Source organism: Protopterus annectens, chromosome 4.part1 (genome assembly GCF_019279795.1).
Source record: "Protopterus annectens isolate FY-2018-M chromosome 4.part1, PAN1.0, whole genome shotgun sequence".
In the NCBI taxonomy this organism is placed as follows: domain Eukaryota; kingdom Metazoa; phylum Chordata; order Ceratodontiformes; family Protopteridae; genus Protopterus; species Protopterus annectens.
This window is the reverse complement of record NC_056734.1, coordinates 75,340,416-75,360,830: the sequence shown is the minus strand read 5'-3', so window position 1 is coordinate 75,360,830 and position 20,415 is coordinate 75,340,416. Positions and strand designations below refer to the sequence as shown.

At 43.1% G+C, this 20,415-nt stretch overlaps 1 protein-coding gene across 1 annotated transcript in view; it reads left to right on the top strand.

Moving 5' to 3' along the window:
- Nucleotides 1-20,415, top strand: part of PDCD10 (programmed cell death 10) — a 422,401-nt gene that overhangs the window by 179,275 nt on the left and 222,711 nt on the right. The window contains exons 3-4 of the mRNA XM_044070001.1: nucleotides 14,744-14,870; nucleotides 14,991-15,069. Coding sequence (XP_043925936.1) covers nucleotides 14,744-14,870; nucleotides 14,991-15,069 — 206 coding nt within the window. The remainder of the gene's footprint in view (nucleotides 1-14,743; nucleotides 14,871-14,990; nucleotides 15,070-20,415) is intronic.

Sequence of the window (20,415 nt, the reverse complement as noted above, 5' to 3'; positions counted from 1 at the left end):
TCAGAGAAGTTGAAAGATGTGGTTCAGGAAATCCCAAGGGCCTTTCCGTGACACCCAGGGCAGCGGGGGGAAGAGACTCATCAGGAAGATGCCCCCCCCGAGGCAGAGGGAGTCACTGTAACGAGGGGTCCAGAGATTCCTTTTCTGGGCAGCCCTACTAGTGCTCCTGAAGTGCGGCCCAATTGCTTGCATCTGAAAGCAGTCACGGGACAATTGTCTATGCACCACTTAGCCTGGCACTCAATAACAGATTCCTGGGTGTAGCCGATAATTACCAGAGGTTATTATATCCCCTTCGATCTTTACCCGAGGCCACAAAGGCAAATCCCCGATGTTCCATCCAGTCAGAGAGACATAGCAGCACAAGAAATTTGAAAGCTGCTTCAAAAAAAGTCATCCAAACCAACCCACCAGGCCAGATAGAATCTGGATTTTACTCAAGGTTCTTTTTAGTGCCAAAAAAGACAGGGGACTGGAGGCCAATTTTGTTCCTCAACAAGTTTGTCAGACTGACAAATTCCAGATGGTCATGGTTCAGTCTATCCTCCCATTTCTGGAAAAAGACAACTGGATGTGCTCAATAGATCTCCAGGATGCATATTACCACATAAAAATGGACAAATGCTCCAGAAGATATCTCCACTTCTGGCTTGGGAGCCTGTCACTACCAATTTCAAGCGCTACCCTTTGGTTTCTCCACAGCCCCCAGAGTATTCACCAAATGTATGGCAGTAGTAACAGCTCACTTGAGACTGCAAGGATACCAAGCATCTACTGCTTCTCACCTTGCACTACACCCTACAGCTAGCACGGCTCTTAGGGATTTCAGTAAACAGAAGAGAAGTCGAAACTAGTACCTACTGAAAGGCTAGAATTCATAGGAGCAGCATTCGACACGATGTCTTGTCTTGTCGCTCTTCCTGTTCACAGGATTCACAGACTGAGATCTCAATTCCAAGTGATACTCTGTCAGGACAAAGTCTCATCTCGTTCAGTCCTTCAACTGCTAGGATCAATGGCAGCAGCGATTACTATAGTTCACATAGCAAGTCTCCATATGAGATTACTACAGTGGCTTCTAGCATCACAGTGGTCCCTATTAACAAATCCTATGTCCCACCCAGTCTTCATAATGAACCACTGCAAGCAGAATCTGAATTGGGGATGAAGTCAGAAATGCAATTAGTCGTCCCTTCTCACTCTGTCAGCCCAAGGCCATAGTGACCATGGATGCATCCCTGAAGGGGTGGGGGGGCATTTTCAGGGAAAGACAGTTCAAGGCATTTGGTCCCCCTTAGAGGTCAATTTGCATATCAATGTCCTATAACTGAGGATGGTGCTTCTGGCATTGCAAGCATTCCAGTCTGCCTTCCTATCAGGGACCATTGCTATCCATTCGGACAACATGTCTGTCGTCTGGTATATCAGCAAACAGGGAACCAGATCCTACCCATTGTGTTAGGAAGCCATGCGAGTATGGCAATGGGTGATAGCCTCAAACCACTTTCTGGTAGCAGTGTACATTCCCAGGAACTCCAGTGTGATTGCAGACGAGCTGAGCAGATGCATTCTCCTGCCTCACGAGTGGTCTCTCAGTCCCAAATTAGTGACAGAGATTGTCCATCGCTGGGGTCAGCCTTGCTGTGATCTGTTCACTTCTCCCACCAACCACAAATGCAGCAGTTACTTTGTCCTAATCCCCCCTCAGGGGGTGTCCCCAAGAGATGCTCTAGTACACGATTGGCCAACAGGAATACTTTATGCCTTTCCTCCGATTCTAAAATTTGTAAAGAAGGCACTTCGGTTGAGAAGCAATGTAATCCTCATTGCACCATTTAGGCCCAGACAAGTCTGATTTCCTTTCCTTTGGTGTCAGCTGGTTCACCGCCTGTGGACTCTGGATCCAGCTCCAGGATTACTGTCACACCCACAGAGGTTGATCCATCCAAACCTATCGAGCCTCAAGCTTGACAGCTTCATACTTCCACTTCCAGTAATTGCAAGGTGAAAATAACCTGTCTCCCCTGTATGAAAAATACTTCTGGTTTCCTATAAACTGCCCACCAGAAAAAATTATTATAGTAAATGGAACAGATTTGTGTTTTGGCCTTGAGAAAAGGGACTGGACCCCTTTCTTCCCCCATTAATTCAGTGTTGGAGTATTTATCAACCTTACTCCATTCAGGAGCTTCAACTTCTATGATCCAGGTCCATTTAGCAGCTATATCTAACTTCCATAATGGTTTCCAAGATTCCTCTTTAATATCTCACCTGCTGTGTAAAACTTTCTTGAAAGGAGTCATGCATATAAAACTGCCCTTCAAAGAGCTCATTGAACCTTGGAATTTGGCGCTGGTCCTACAAACGTTTGACTCCTCATCCCTTTGAGCCTGCTGCCACTTGCTATATAAAATTCTTGTCTTGGAAGATTTTATTTTTGATAGCCATTACCTCGGCGAGAAGAATATCAGAATTACAGGCCTTGTGTGCAAAACATCCTTACATAGTTTTCCACAAAGAGAGAGTATCTCTTTGGTCCAACACCTCCTTTCTACCCAAGGTTGTTTCAGATTAATCAATCCATCAACCTGCCGGTTTTCTTCCCAAACTTTTGTAATAAAGGAGAATATTGTTTGCATTTATTGGATGTACATTGACAGTTACATTTCTCCTTAGACAGGATTAAATCTTTCCGAAAGTCTGACCAATTGTTCCTGTCTTTTTCAGGACCCAAGTTGGGAAAATCACTTTCCAAAGTCACTTTGGCGAAATGGCTGAGAGACTGCATCTCTTTTGTCTATCAACAAAGTCAAATGCATTGAGCAACTAAAATCAGGGCGCATTCAACCAGGTCAGTTGCTACTTCGGTGGCTTTTCATTCAAGAGCTTCTATTGATGACATTGGCACAGCAGCCACTTGGGCTACCCCTCATACCTTTATCGCTCATTACAGATTGGACTTGGTCTCCAGGGGGAGAGCATCATTTGGCTCAGTGGTGCTCAGGAATATCCTTCCACAGGGCTTCCCGGGACACAAAGTAGCTAAGGACTCTGTCCCATCCGTAATGAATGAATGAAGATTAACATCAGATAAAGCCGTTATGTTCTTACAATAACGTCCCATCTGTGTTGTTAATCTTCATTCATTCATTCATTCATGACATCCCACCCTCTTACACCCCCCAAAAGGTTCGGATTTGGTCCTGGTTACATTATCTGGCATTTGCTCAGACAAAACCTCCGCTTTCTTATCCGTATGGGCAAACTCGATCTTAGGAGATGAGGAGAGGGGCACTATGGGTAACCTTAGCTCAAAAGTTTCTGGCTGGTGCGAGCTTGTTATATGGGTCGAGTCAGTTCAGAAGACAGAACCGAGACCCATCTGTCATGAATGAATGAAGATCAACCGCACAGATGGAACATTATGGTAAGAACATAACTTCTTTTTGCAGCTTCTCCCATGGATTGGGTAAAATTACCCAGGGATTCAGAAAGAACCTGGGGTATGTTTGCAAATGATATTTTGTAGTCAGTGTATTTAACTAGTAAACAAACTAAATAAATAAATACAACAGTACTGCCAGTGGTAAGAGGTGTGGCCAAAAGGGACTGTTTCAGTGATGCAGGGAAATGTGGTCTAGAGACATGTTAGCTGCAATGAGGAAAGACCTCTTTATTGGCAAAACTTGCATGTCAAGTGAATTGCCCTTAATTAGCATGAGTGCAGATCAGCACTTTTCTGGGCTAGTCAGTGCATTGTGTTGGTACAAGCACACCCTGCCCATAAACTCTCCCATACACATGCATACATTCACATTCATACAAATGCATACCTCTTACTACCTGTCCCTGACTTGACAGAGCTTCCCTGATGTCCCGTATTTTTGTACCTGCCCTCATAAATCCTGAATCCTTACAACAAGTTAGTAATGCCAGACATTAGTTTGATACATATGGCAGAAAAATACCGTTATACTAAGTGATCAGTTAGCGTAGAGGGTTAAGGCTCTTGCTTGAGAAGCTGCTTTCTGTGTCATGTGTGCAGAGTTTGAAACGTCATCCTTTTTAATTGTTTCGTTTTATTTCAAATGATTTAAGGTATTTTAGAAGTGTCCATGTTGTCTAGTGGTGGTGTGGATGACTAACATGATGGCTGTGAGTGCCAAGATTGCAGAGTTTAAATCTTTTAAGCGTCTCTAGGACACACTGTGTAAGTACCCCTGGTGTGTAGTGCTCCCCTGCCCTATTATTGCAGGACTTGCTCATTAGTCTAGCAGAATATAGAACTGTGACAACAACAACCCCCCCCCCCCCACCCCTAGACAGGCAGACTTGTGCATATAAACACAGACCATCCCACCCAATCTCACTCATGGACACACACTTACATAGATAAATAACTCACATGTATGCAAACATCTTCTCCCACCTATCCCCTAACTAACCCCTCTACTGTGACCACCCAGACACATACCCCTAAAGCCACTTATCCCTCTGCATACATTCACACGTGCAACCATCCATAGACATACTTGCAGACAACCCCCTACCCCCAAGTACTTGTCCGCTAAACATCCTGTAACCTAAGGTCTAACATTGTATCACCCATTAGGCGTTTTGGATGAAAGTGAGCTTAGTTTTCATTAACATGGATGATGAGGTAAAATAAATAGCAGCACAATTTTATGAATTGCTTGACTGTGCAAGTGCCTTACCACTGGCATTTCTGGTGGAGACCATATTGCTAATTAATATGGGACATTACCCTGAATGCCTCATTAGCAGTTGAGGTAGGCCACATAAACGGCCCACAATGTTACTGCACCACTTTGTGGTTTAGCACTGTGGTAGGGCTCGCCGTCATTCAGAAATGGTTACAGTGAGGTGTACACAAGGTTTTTGCCTCTTGCTAAACTTGCTTATCCAACCTCTTAATCACTTTGCAGTCAGAGCAGAGAACAGAAAATAAATGTTAATAGCTTGCCCTAAACAAATACTTTTAAAATCTCCAGTTAAAAAAAATAAAGTAAAACAAGTTTAAGCCAAAACAAATTGCAGTAAATAAGATTGCAAACGTAAAATGAAGAATTTCAAAGTAATTTCACAGCAGCAGCAGCATCAGACACAGGTTAGATGTAGCTCCAGTGGGTTCAGTGGCAATTCCAAAAGATTCAGTAGCAGATGGGATCAGTAGCAGCTACAAAAGATTCAGTGGCAGATCATTGGGAGCTCCAGTAGGCTCTTCTTTTGAATTAAACTGAATGTAACCCATTGTCTGTAGTAACTATATTTTTTAAGAGGTCCTACTTGAGTGTTTTTTTTTAGAAAGTGTAGTACTTTGACTTTTTAGTAAGTATTTCAGCAAAAAATTTCCATATAGTGTTATTCAATGAAATTGATCCGTAACTTCGTGTGATGCGCAGGATTAAGTCCAAACAGACATTACATTTTATCCAGTACAGATTGAACAGTTTATTGTACGGCTTCTCTTTCTGCAGATAGAACCTTGTTTCCTTTAAAAAAAAAAAATCAGTACTCCCCAAAACACTGGCTCAAACATTGCCTCTCTCCTTGTATCTCAGAACTTTGGTGCTCATGGCAGTCACCATTTGCATGGCTTCCCACACTTAATTCCATGCGTGTGTTGCAGTAGACCCTGAGGATTCATTGGTGCCAGTTACTGAGCAAAGTGAACTGGTTGGTAAGAATTTCAAGGCTATGCAGTCGAAACACATGCCTGCATCTGTGCACCCCTAAACCCCCTCCGGGCAGTCCTTCCAGGTTCTCGCTCCATTTGCAGGTGGGGGGGTATTATCAAAACTAAGGTAGTCAGTCCAAGGTATGTGTAGTCACAAGTAGAAGCCAGCCTGCACATAAGCAATTTGAAGATAAGGGCATTTTTTTTCCCTGTGTGTTACAAGCTTTTCAGAGCTCCCATCCTCTCGTTGCCATCAGAATCCACACCTGAAGTATTTGTTCTGAAGCATCCCTTTTCTGGTGACTGCTTCTCTATGTTCAGCATCATTCCTAAAGACTGAAAGGAAAAGGAAAAAAAAAATGAGCAAGAAAATTCCCACAGGCTCAAGGCTACTCCCTGGTTTAGCAACTAGGAGACAAGTCGTCCACACAAGGAAGCACCTTTACTCCTTGCAGCTTCTGTTTCACTGAATCTGTGCCCTGGAGACTGAGGTGTGAGGCCAAGTGGAGGTGTGCTGGATTTAGAGTATCACCCACCCATAAGTGGAGAAACTTTCTAGACTCCTTTGTATTTGAGTTGTAGATGGCTATCCTGCAGTTCCTAAGAGCACATCCAGTATATTGACATACACAGGAGGAGTGACTGCATCATGATCTTACAAAAGTACTCTTGAATGAAATGGTTTAGATCTTTAACTTTGAGTATGTTTTTCAGATCCTTGGTCTTCTTAGGCGCTAAAAAAGAGCCTGGAGTAAAATCCATATTCATCCTGACGAGGGGGAGTGAATGGCCTTCAAGGCACTTGTGTGTACATGTTAATCATGCATACAGCTGCAGTCATAACAGATGGGTTCTCCTGCCGTCAGGCGGGTCCTCGGTCGGCCGAATTCCAAAGTCTAGGTCCGGCGTCGGTTGTCGTCGCTTCTTCCCTGACGTCAGTGCGGCAGGGGTATAAAGGAACCAGCCGACACCATTTTCTTCAGTCTTTCTTGCCGCGCGGTGCCCAAAGCAGAAGCAGTTCGCAAGTGCCGGTCGGCCAGCTCCTGAAATTACGAAATTTGGAAACCGAAGTCTTCTTAAAAGCTAAGTACCCTGTTGGGGAAACTTTTCTTGCCTCAGACCGATGTCAGACAAAGTTAATAATTGTATTTCTTGTGGGAAGCAAATACCGCATAAGGATTTCCATTCCCTCTGTATAACTTGTTTAGGCCCAGACCACGACGTCTCGGTCTGTCGCTTTTGTGCTACATTCAACAAACACACTATTAAGCGTCGGGCGGAGTTCGCCCAGCATTATTTTGGGAAAGCATTTAACTATACTATGTCGTTGGATACTCCGACTCCGGTTTTGTCTAAAAAACGCAAAGACAAGGACAGACACACGAGGTCCGCGGCCTCTACCGACACCATGCCAAAGCCGACTACACATGGTCCGGTTCTCAGTGAGGCGCCTACGCAGCCCCTGATTACCGACGACACTTCTTTGACGGTGTCTCCTGTGCCCAAGGTCACAGGCTCCTCGGCCCACACCCCGACTACAGATACCGAAGCCACTCTTGGCGTTGAAACTCAGAATGTGGACAGGTCCACCTCCACTCAAGGTGTCTTCAGACTTTCCTCTTCTTTCTCCATCAAGGCTTTCACAAAGTCTAAAGCATCCCTGCACCCTAAGAGACCAGCTACACAGGGCCCATCTACAGGTCCCATGCCTAAGAAACAGATGCTTAAAATGGCTGAGGATTTAATTACTCTAATCAGAGGTTCTCAGCCCCCACCGGACAAAAGCCCCAGAGTGGAGGAAGATTCCCCCTCCTCTGATCAGGGCTCCATTATTTCAGAGCACTCTGATTATCAGGAACATTCTTACTCCCCTTTTGAAGACTCTGATGCGAAGCAGTCCATCCCTTGTGTATCCCCCCTGAGGATTACTCATTTGGGGAAACTTTGCATACCTTAAGGGAACACTTCCACTGGGAAGGCCAGGATTATTCAGATTCCAAGAAAAGGCTCAGGTAATTTCTCTTGTTACCTCAGCATAGGCCTCTGGCTATACCTCCTGTCTTGGACATCCTAGATGATGTTTACTCGGAGGCCTGCCTTAACCCGGACTCTCTACCCCCAGCTCCAGTTAAGCCTGACAAGTACTACAGGGTTCCTGACTCGCACCAATTTCTTTACAAAAGCCATGCTGCTGACCCAGAAACCATCTCACAGGGCCCCAAGGGAGTTAAGGCCTCCATTGCCCAAAATCCATTGCCCTCCGAGAGAGATTCCAGATCCTTAGAAAGGTGGGGAAAAAAGGTATATACCTCGGCTACCTTATCCATGAGGGCCTTAAACTGTCAGTTTCATATGCTAAAATACCAACAGTTTTTGTTATCACAATTGAAGAGTAAAATGTCACAACCTGAACAACCAGACTTGAAGGAGTTGCAGGATTTGATGCATAGTGCAGAACAAGTGGGTAAGCATACCTTACAATGTGGTTCTGATGCTCTAGAGGCCTCATGTAGAGCTGCTGTTACAGGATCAGTCATACGTAGGCATGCCTGGCTCAAGGAACAAGCCTTGCCTGATCATGTCAAAGCTAAATTACTAGACGCCCCACTTCAAAAGGATGTACTATTTGGTGCTAATGCTAAGGAGGTATTAAGGAAAATGGAGGAAAAGGCTAAATCAATGCAAACTGTGAAAGAATTTCTACAGGTTCAACCCCCACGTTTTAGTAGAAATTGGCCTTCCAAAAACTGGTCCTTTCCTGCCACAGACAGACCCCAAAGAGGCCGATACAGGTGCCCGAGGGGCAGAGGACAATCCCAAGGATCATATAGAGGCAGACAATGGCAAGCCCCTACACAAAGAGGTGGTGATGACAACTCGCAATCTTTCAGAAAGCAAATCCAATGACTTTCCCCTTTGCATGCCAACCAGGTTTCAAATGGCAGCCCCCTTAGGAGGAAAGCTGGCATTATTTTTAAAAAATTGGCATGTTGTCACAAAGGACAAATGGATCCTGGACATTATAAACAGAGGCTACAAATTTCATTTTCACACCCTTCCAAAAATGAGAGGCATGCCAAACCTGCCACACAAACAAAGGGCAGAGGCACAAAAGCAAATTACATATCTCATAAACATGAAAGCTATTCAAGAGGTACCTACGCACGAACAAGGTCAAGGTTTTTATTCCAGGCTATTTCTGGTGCCAAGGAAGGGAAAAGATTGGAGATCTATTTTGGATCTATCCATCCTAAACACATTTCTACTCGTACCAAAATTCAAGATGCTCACTCTACAGCAACTTCTTCCCATTCTGGGCAAGGAGTCTTGGCTGGTAACATTGGACCTCAAGGAGGCATACCTGCATGTCCCAATCGGACAAAATTGCAGAAGGTACCTCAGATTTCTTGCAGGTTCAACCCATTATCAATTCTCTGCATTGCCCTTTGGCTTATCTACTGCGCCCAGAGTATTCACGAAATGCCTGGCATCAGTAATTGCCTACTGCAGACTTCAAGGGATACAAATATACCCCTATTTGGACGACTGCCTGATCCAAGCGGACAGCAAGCACATACTTCCGAAACATCTGGCTTATGTAATAATGTTATTGAAATCTCTGGGATACACAGTCAACAAAAAGAAATCAAGGCTAATACCCTCTCGGAAGATAATTTTCCTGGGTGCCAATTTGGACACAAACACCCAGATGGCCTACCTCACGCCAGAGAAGCAGGGGCAACTAATACAATACTTCAGAACACTAGCAAATTGCACCAGGCTGACTGCAAGGAAAATCCTGCAGGCTCTGGGATTCATGCCATCTTGCATCTTACTAATCCCATGTGGAAAGCTGCACATGAGGAAACTACAATGGTACCTGAAAAACATATGGTCTCAACACAGCCACAGTTTGGAAACAATAATACCACTAATTCCATGTCTGCAAAAGGAATTTCTGTGGTGGGCTCAAGCATGTCAATCAAACACAGGTCTTCCATTCAGCAAGCCTCAAGCAAATCAAGTTATCACAACAGACGCCTCGGACTACGCCTGGGGGGCGCACATGACAGATCGGTGCATTCAGGGCAAATGGTCCCAAAAAGAAAAGCACCTTCACATCAATCAAAAAGAAATGCTAGCAGTAATAAATGCTATTATAGCTTTCAAGGACCTTCTACAACCAGGTCAGTTATTGATAAGAATGGACAACACCACAGTTATGTGGTACATAAACATGGAGGAACACATTCTTACCCCCTATGCAGACTGGTGATGTCACTTTGGAACATGGCCATGGACTTACAAATTGAACTACAAGCACAGTACTTGCCAGGCAAGGAAAACACGCTGGCAGACAACCTAAGCAGGAATATGACAGATCCACACGAATGGAAATTGCATCCAAAAGTTTTTACAGAAATAATCCAAGAATGGGGAAGGCCAGACATAGATCTCTTTGCCTCCCACAAGAATCATCAATTGACAAAATTCTGCTCAAGGATCTTCCATGCAAAGGCCTGGAGAGTGGACGCTCTTTCTTTCAGTTGGACATCAATGACAGTTTATGCCTTCCCACCTCTTCCTCTGCTGCCCAAATTTCTATTAAAGACCAAAGCAGACAGACCAAAGATGATTCTCATTGCTCCGGACTGGCCAAGGCAACACTGGTATCCACTAATGAGCAGCCTGACGCATTCCCCACCATGGACCCTGCCTCTAATGCCTCTTCTTCTGACTAAGCACAGTTTCAAAACTCTTCACAGCCAGCTAAAAACACTCAATCTAGCCGCATGGAAGATTCCTTAGCATCTCAACAGGCCCTACTCTCCAAGGAGGTGCAGGATGTCATTTTGGAGGCCAGAAGGCCATCAACTAGAAAAGCTTACTCCGCAAAATGGAAACGTTTTTGTGTCTGGAATGAGAAAACGGGGCAGGATCCTGGAAAACTGAATTTACCTCAAATACTACAATATTTGGCTGAACTGCTAAGCAGTGGACTTTCTTTCTCCTCCATCAAAATCCATGCCTCAGCCATTTCTGCAGAATACAACACTGATCCACCTTTATTCTCTCACCCTCTCTTAAGACAGTTCCTCAGAGGGGCTACGAATTTAAGGCCTCCAAGGAAACAACCAATACCTGCTTGGGATCTTAATTTCATTCTGGAAAAATTGACCTTGCCTCCTTTTGAGCCAGCTGCCTCATCAGATTTGCAATATTTGTCCTAGAAAACAGCTTTCCTTCTGGCTATCACCTCAGCTCGTAGAGTTTCAGAACTACAGGCTCTCATGGCTGTCCAGCCTTTTATCATCTTCCATCAGGACAGAGTTTCCTTACGAACCAACCCGTCCTTTATGCCTAAAGTGGTATCCAGGGTAGCTTTAAATCAGGCCATACATTTACCTACTTTTTATCCTAATCCTCAAAACAAAGGGGAGAGATTACTACATTCCTTGGACATCCACAGACAACTGCGTTATTATTTGGACAGAACAAAGCCTTTCAGAAAATCAGAACAGCTCTTTGTGGCCTATGTGGTAGGAGCTCAAGGGAAGCCAATTTCCAAACAGACAATCTCAAAATGGATAGCCCACTGCATACGCTTTTGCTATTCCTTTCAATGGCAAAACTGTTCCTACAGGCATTAGAACTCATTCCACCAGGGCCACAGCCACCTCTGCAGCCTTCCTCAGAGGAGTTCCTACCAAGGATATTTTGGAAGCAGCCACTTGGAGTTCTGTGCATACCTTCTCCAAGCACTACAACCTACCATTATACTCCAAATCTAGAGCAGGCTTTGCCACTGCAGTCTTGCAGGGCATTTTGGCTCCTCCTATTTCCAACTAGTGCCTACCACCCCTTTCTTAGCTTTGGGATTCTACCCATCTGCTATGACTGCAGCTGTATGCACGATGAACATAGTACAGTTTTGTACCTACCATAAATGTAGATGTTCGAGTGCTAATAAAGCTGCTGTCCAGGTTTCCCTCCCTCCTTCCCCTTTTGGGACAGGCCTGTAGACTAACGCATCCTCATACAACCTGATTGGGGTTTTCATTTATGATGTATTTGCTTACAACTACTGTATTTTGATTATATAGCACTGCATTATCACACAAGTATTATTGCCTTCCTTCTGGGGCAAGAAAAACTGAAGAAAATGGCGTCGGCTGGTTCCTTTATACCCCTGTCGCACTGACGTCAGGGAAGAAGCGACGACAACCAACGCCGGACCTAGACTTTGGAATTCGGCCGACCGAGGACCCGCCTGACGGCAGGAGAACCCATCTGTTATGACTGCAGCTGTATTAGCACTCGAACATCTACATTTATGGTAGGTACAAAACTGTACTTTTGCCCCTCTGCAGCATTTTACTTGTATATGCTTACTCTAATGCTAGCCCTGATCCTAACTCCAGTGGTAACCAAAATGCTAATAGTAATTCTATTCCTGTCCTTAACACTAAACAGCACATACACTTTTCACCAGCCTTACCCTATTGCTAGTCTTACTGCACATACAGAAAAAAAGAGGCACACTCAAGCACATACAGAAAAGAGACAGACACACACACACACACACACACACACACACACACACACACACACACACACACACACACACAGCTCCAAAAGGTTTAAACCTTTTCTTGCTCTGATTAATTTAGAGTAAAAGCTACTTCACAGATCCACCTACAGATCAGTCTCTCTGCAGTGGGAGCAAATAACTGAAAAGAAATATTTGCTAATGTGGCCTAAATAATTACTTTTTAAACTCCAAGAAAAAATACCTACGCTCACTTGCGCACACTTGTGCGCTCACCCGCTCTGTCTCATAATACTGAAATTCAGCATTTTCCCAGGCATCTCAACATTTTGTCCCACTTGCAAGTTTTAATAACAATGTGCAATTGTAAAATAAAAAAAACATGTTCTCGACTTAACATTGTGGATTCGATTATTTCCATATAGTCATTAATGTGAACCATAAAGAATAGCTTGGGGCTCAAAGAACTATAGAAGACTTCTCATGGAGCTACCTACATTCAAAAGAATGCTGGCAGACTCCCATCATTGGCTTTCCTAATGACTGTGGTACAGCTGGTGAAATTTCTCCCCAGAAGTAAATACTGATAACTTATGATTTACTTTATTTCTGTTATGGTAAGTATAGTTACACAGTTCTTTATAGTCACCATCAGTGGTACTATGAGTTGAAGTTGTGGTTTGTAACCTACATTTTTGTACCTGCTAGCAGTCAGTATAATTGTTTTTGTAGGTAGACTTTCATTCATACTCTACAATACAAATGACATACCCAACTTTGTGGGCTTTGTCCTTTTAAATCTTTTGGCAAGTAAGCTTGTGCTCTTTCTTAGGTTTTCTTGAATTTCACAAAGGAATTGTTAGGGCCTTCATTGCATTATGACCTCTTAATGCATGAGAGAAGTGTTATGAATCCCTTTATGCAAGGCAGTGCCTCTTAGTATTGTAGAGCCCATTGAGTATTTCCAAACTTTGTATCTCCGCTGTGAGATGCTCGTTGTGAAAGATACGCCAGGCTTTCATATTGTCTTGTCTGTTTCAGATGTCTTTGATTACACTTTAGTTCTGTTTTAACTTCATTAAAGTATGTTTTGCACTGTTAATCCATCTTGGTTTTGATTTATTTAGAACTGACCACCGCTTCATGCATTAGGGATCTGATTGGGGCCCTATCTTAGTTTTCAAAGTAAGTGTTTGATAGGGTGGGTATATAGGCCATTCCAGGGGGGATGATGAGTAAAGCATAATATTCACATTTTCATTTTTTAAGGACTCTTCGTTGCCCTCAGCAGTTTCGGTTTTACTAGCCATTTAAGTGAGCTGAAGGGCTCCTTAATGAGGCACCAGAGCTTTGAAGGTAAGGCTGCTAACATTGCTGTTGGTTATATCTGTGGTTAAAGAGAGAGGGTCCCACGTGATGGTGTAGATCTGGATCAGAAGAGATAAAAAAAATGCATGTTATGAAGTATCTTGACGCTCAAGTAAGCATGAGTTGAAACAGACATTTCTTTTAAGACTAATTGTAGCACTTTGTACTTTGAAGTTTGTCTTGGGGATATAGTTGCAAAGAAGGGAGAGAGGGGGTGGTCTCCACCAAAATGGAAAGAGAGAAGTGCTGTTTACTCTGAGGCTATAGGGGTATTATTTTCTTTGATTTCTTTCAAAGGCATTGCACACTGGTAGATTGCACCCTCTGCAGCATGTTGATGCTTTTTCTTTTGGTGTTTTTTTGTAATATGTAAAATTATGTCAGCCTGCTAAGTATATTGCTCTTAACTCTATGGACATGTTATGTAGCATCATATGAGTTGGTTGTATAGTTTGAACAATGAACTGTGAAATGCGGTTTTGTTTTGTGTCCGTATGTGCATCTTATGCTGAAATTGCTGTGCTAGTATGTTTGATTTCATCTTTGTATAGAAATGCTGGCACTCATAGTACCAAGTACTGTAACTCAGAAAAAAAGGTACAGAATATGAAGGAGGAAAGCAAATGTCAAACATGCCTATTTAAAACCCCCCTGAACTTACGTATACTAACTCAGATTGCCATATCTCAGAAAAAGGGGAATATTCATACTTAATATACATACATTTGTGTTTCAGCCATTCAGTCTCCTCATTATGGGACTATGCATTACAAGTGCAGACCATTGAAACAGTTAACTTGATTTATTTAGCTGAGTAATGGGGGTTGCACAGAAGCGGGATGGTTATGTGGAATTGGGTTGGTAGCTGTATCAAAATGAACATCTACAAAAGTGTAAAAATACTGTGTCTACTAATGGACATCTTCACACTTATCAGACTTTATGCTCAGATTAAAATAAAGTTAATATATCTCTTCCTCTTTATTTTTACTAAGGTCTTATTCCCAATTTCCATGTCATAAACGAATTTGTTACAGACCACAGTTGAATGTTCTAATGTAGATTAATCTCATTAATACTTGGCATAGGTTAAAACTGTATTCAGAGTTTTCTTTTGTTTTCTTTAGAATACTTGATTGAAAGAACTGAAGCTGAATTCCAAGAGCTTAATGAAAAGGCACGAGCACTCAAACAGATACTCAGTAAAATTCCTGTGGAGATAAATGATCGAGTCAGATTCCTTCAGACTATTAAGTAAGTACTAAGAAAATGTTGATTGCATAATTATTTTAATGCATCCATGAGTATTCAAAAAAGGTTAATCTGAAATGACAGGACCACTTCAATTTACCTTCTAAACATATTTTGTTACAGAGATATTGCCAGTGCAATAAAAGAACTACTTGATACAGTGAACAATGTCTTCAAGAAGTACCAGTATCAGAACAGAAGGGTAAGTTAGGAAAATAAACTACTATGTTGCAAAGAACTTCTGTAAACTATAAAGTTAACCTCGTCTGAAAGTGATTTGGAGAATACTTTTGTGTACTTTTACACTGAGACATTTAAATGATTTGAGCCTGACCGAAAACTAAAAAATCAGAATTTACTGTACCACAGGATTTGCACTATAAATAACTGGCTATTTATAGACCAGAAAGAATCCTGCCTCATGATCCAAAGTGATTGCAGCCCCTTCAAAAGAATATAGTACATGTCCCTATCCAGTTTTGAAATGCTCATCCCAGCACTGCTGAGAAGCTGTTTTATTTAGTTATTTTATTTTGTCTGAAACTGTACACTAGAATCTTGAATAGTGCTCTGCAGTATGTTTATGATTGGATATTTGTAAATGGCATGCCAATATAGAATGAGGATAAAGGTATTGTATGACTAACCTATTCTGCTCTAAAGTAGCTGTGAAAGAAGCATTGGTAAGGCTGTTAGTTCATTTTACAGACCTTCACGTCACATTTTACACTGGTAGAATCACAGACTAGTAGGCAATTCCTGCAGACAGTATTTTAAGGAATCCTTGCTCATTTCTTAGAGAGCAGCAAAGAGGAAATCCACCATAATTTTATTCCTAGCATTACATAAAGTGATCTGTATGTAATGATGATTGTGAAATGCTTATTACTGACATAACTATCCACAATTGCATATCTGTATCAGTACTATTAATAGTTATTTCACTGATCTTTTTATTTAGAGTTCACCTTGCTACTAACATAACTGCAGAGACACCTGTGCACCTGTCCCTTCTAAAGTTTTTAACTCAAGTCTGTCTTGTGGTCAGAGACTAGAAATCTTATTGCCACTGTTAAGTATGACTCTCATCAGTGATCGTCTCGTCAAGCTGTAGATATCCTATTTACCAGTCACTTCACTTCTTATAAATGCCATCTTCTATTGACTAAAATTACAGAAGTCTATAGTACTGTTTTCAGCATTAAGGAAAGGGAGCTAATGTGCCATTAGACATTTCTGCCAAAATCTTTGTCGGTTTACTAAGCTTTGAGGCAAAAGTGTTTTGTTCAGCTAGTCTTCCCTGTATGTCAGTATACTATATAGAATGGCAGATAGCATTGGTTTTTAAAGAATCATGTTAGCACCAGGTCCTTTTAATGCATAGAAATGTAAAAGGGTTTGGATGTTGTGGATTGGATAGTAGCAGTCTCAGTTTGAGTCTCCTGGGGGGGGAAGGGTCTGTTACTCTGACTATTTCTACAATGTGCCTGTGTTTTCAGTAGGAGATGGTTGAGGTTTTTTAGTCCCTCTGAAAATACTATGGGCTGTTAAAGAAGGAATTTTCAGAATCTTCACCCATTCCTCCAGATGTTCTTCGTGTTTCACTGTTGCAGTCATCACATTTGGGTTATCTGCCTGCAGGTAGCCGTCAGTCGGCCCGAATACCAGAGACTTAGTATTTCTGTATCGGATGCTGTCGCTTCTTCCCTGACGTCAGGTCGTCAGGGGTATAAAAACAGGCAGCCGACTCCATTAAATCAGTCTTTCTTGCTGAGGAGGAGCCCGAAGCAGAAGCAGTTCGCAAATGCTGGTCAGCCGCTACCTGAATTTTCGTTCGAGTTGAATAATCCTGAAGTCTTGTAAAGCTAAGTACCCCATTGGGGGATCCTTTTTTCTTGTTCTAACCAATGTCAGAAAAAGTTAACAATTGTCTTGCCTGTGGAAAGCAAATACTTCACAGAGATATTCACTCTTACTGGGTCACCTGTTTAGGCCCAGACCATGACATCCCATCGCTGTCGGTTTTGTGCCTTGTTTAATTCCCAAACCATTCATCGTTGGGCTCTTTGTCACTAAACTCTTTCGCTCTCTATCTCCATATTCTGAAATGGCTTCGGTATTATCGACTACTGATTTTCTGAAAAAATGTAAGGATAAAGACAGAGGCAGACCGCATAGGTCGAAAACTGCCGACAACATTTCCATTAAGCTAGTTGCCAGTCCACTGATACTCAGTGAGGCGCCTTTGCAGCCCCTGATGCCCACTTCAGTGGATTTGCAGGCCTCTGAGACCCATTTGGAGTCCGGTATGCCACGAGATGCTTCCTCAACTGTGGAACCAACGGATGTCTCTACCTTGGATGGGTCTGGAGCCGCTTTGCAGGCACCAGCTTCTGAGGCAGATGTTCTTCGTGTTGTAGTCTACACCCTACACTTGGCTCCGGACCCATCTGAGGGAATAATCTCCGAGGCTCCAATACCTTGAGTTTCCAGCGGCCTGGCCGACTCCACGTGGGAGTCAGTAGCGGCCTGCGACTCTAAAGTAGCTGGCGTCAGTTTTGGACCTCTGTTGCCTGTCATTTTCTTTTCATTTTTTGTGAACTCTGGTAGTCTGATGGCTATCCAACATTGTATAATTAAATCTTCGTCCAAAATAGCTTAATGCAAAATCGTACTGACACATAATAGTGCGTTGGTTAAATCTAGCACAAAACTGACAACTAGCAACGTCATGGTCAGGGCCTAGGCAAGGAATACAGTAAGAATGAAAGTCATTATAAGGTATTTGCTTCCCACAAGAAATACAGTTATTAACTTTTTCTGACGTCGGTCTGGAGCAAGAAAAAAAGTTTCCCCAACGGGGTATTTAGCTTTTAATGAAGACTTCGGATCTGAAACTCGAACACGAAAATCTCAGGAGTCGGCCAACCGGCACTTGCGAACTGCTTCTGCTTCGGGCACCACGTGGCAAGAAAGACTAAATAAAATGGCGTCAGCTGCATCTTTTATACCCCTGACGACCTGATGTCAGGGAAGAGGCGACAGCAACCGACGCAGGACCCAAGACTTTGGAATTCAGGCCAACTGAGGGCAACCTGCCAGCAGAATAACCCAAATGTAATGACTGCAACAGTGAATACACTCTAACATCTACATTTATGGTAAGTGTACACAACTGTACTTTTTTTGCTCTACCGATGTTCGAAACAAACTGACTTAATTTCTAACCAAAACTACCGTGTTTCTTAGGCCCAAAGTATGCACTACTCCTAGAAAACTGAGGACCAAAGCGCATGCTCAGGCACCCATGCCACAGAAACAAATGCTTAGAATGGCTGAAGACCTTATTACACTGATTAGGGTAAGTCAGCTTTCCCCTGCAAAGTGACAAAGAATCCAGTCCCCTTCAGATTCTACAGACCAGGAGTCTGATGACTCTGACCTTTCTGATTATAAAGACATGCCCTTATCAGCCTATGATGATTCGGGTGCAGAGGAATCCATTCCCTCTGCCTCCCCTCAAGAGGATTTTTTTTGGTGAAACCTTGCATACTTTGAGAGCATTTCCATGGGGAATGCCAAGACTTTCCTCGGTCCAAAAACAGACTCAGAGAATTTTTAGAGTTGCCTCAGCACAGGCCTTTAGCTATACCCCCTGTTCTGGATGTTGTGGATGATGGTTTCATGGAATCCAGCCTTACTCCTGATACTTTACCTCCTGCCCGTAGGAAACCAAACAGGTACTACAGAGTACCTGATACTCACAAGTTTCTTTTCAAGAATCCTACTGCTGACCCAGAGATCATTTCCCAGGGGCCTAAAGGTATTAAGGCTACTAAAGCCAAGAATCCCCACCCATTCGGACAGGGATTCTAGAGCTTTGGACACATGGGGTAAGAATGTATATACCTCTGCAACTCTTGATATTGGGGCATTGAATTGCCAGTTTCGCATGCTTAAGTACCAGCAACATATTATGGAACTTATTAAACAAAAAGTGGTAACCTTTCCAGATTGTGCAGAAAATAAAGAATTGCAGGAGCGTATGCACTCTGCAAATCAAATCAGTAAGCATACTTTGCAGTGTGGCTTTGATGCCCTAGAAGCAGCTTGCAGGGCAGCAGTCACTGGCTCTGTACTGAGAAGACATACTTGGCTGAAGGAACAGACCTTGCCAGATCATGTCAAATCTAAATTACTAGATGCTCCTTTGAATAAAGACGGTTTGTTTGGCACCAAAGCAGAAGAGGTTCTTAAAAAGTTGGAAGAAAAAGCTAAATCTATGCAGACTGTTAAAGAATTCCTACAAGTGCAAACCCCTAGAATTCAGTAGGCATTGTCCTTCAAAACACTTGTCCTTTCCAGCCCCCTCAAGGCCTTCCCAAACAAGACCCAGGGGAAACAGACCACCCAGACTACAGTCTCAGGGTATACAGAGATCTAAATAATGGAGTGCCCCCACCCCTAAAGCAGCGAGTGGTAAGGCACCTCCTTATGGAAAAAGCTCACAATGACTTCTTCACTCTTTTTTCCCAGCCCTGCCCAACTGCTTGTGCCCCTAGGAGGAAAACTTGCCCTTCATGCAAAAAACTGGATGTCGATCACTCAGGACCGATGGGTCCGCAACATTGTATCCCAGGGGTACAAATTTTATTTCCATTCACTGCCAACCTCAAACGGGTTTCCAGACCTTCCTCCAAACCAGTGGGCAGAGGCTCAAAACCAAGTACTTTCCCTGCTCAATATCAAAGCTGTTCAGCCTTTTCCAGTAGAACAGAGGGATCAAGGATTTTACTCCAGACTCTTCCTGGTACCCAGGAAAGAGGGCTCTTGGCGCCCAATCCTGGATCTTTCAATTCTCAACACCTTCCTGGTGGTACCAAAATTGAAGATGCTTACCCTGCAGCAGCTTCTCCCTATGTTAGCCAAAGATGCCTGGTTAGTCACCCTAGACTTAAATGAAGCCTATCTGCACATCCCCATAAGGGAGTCATGCAAGAAGTATCTGCATTTCAGGCAGGGTCTATGCATTATCAGTTCTCTGAACTTCCCTTTGGCTTATCTACTGCACCCAAGGTATTCACAAAATGCGTGGCTCCAGCCATTGCATACTGTAGGCAGAGAAATATCCAAATTTACCCGTACTTGGACGACTGCCTGATTCAGGTGGACAGTCAGGACTTGCTGCTTCAGCACCTGGCATTTGTAAAAAGCCTTCTCACTTCATTGGGGGTACACCATCAATGAAAAGAATTCACAACTGGTACCCAGTCAAAAGGTTGTCTTCCTGGGAGCAAGCTTGGACACAACTTCCCAGATGGCATTCCTCACTTCAGAAAAACAGGTCTGACAGACTACTTCAAACAAATGGCCGCCAGACCCCAGCTATCTGCAAGAAAAATACTGCAAGCCCTAGGGTTCATGGCCTCATGTATACTGCTAATTCCATATGCAAGACTGCATATGAGGAAACTTCAGTGGTACTTAAGTCTTTGGTGCCAACATTCTCAGAACCTGGAAACAGTCATTCCTATCATACCTTGTCTAA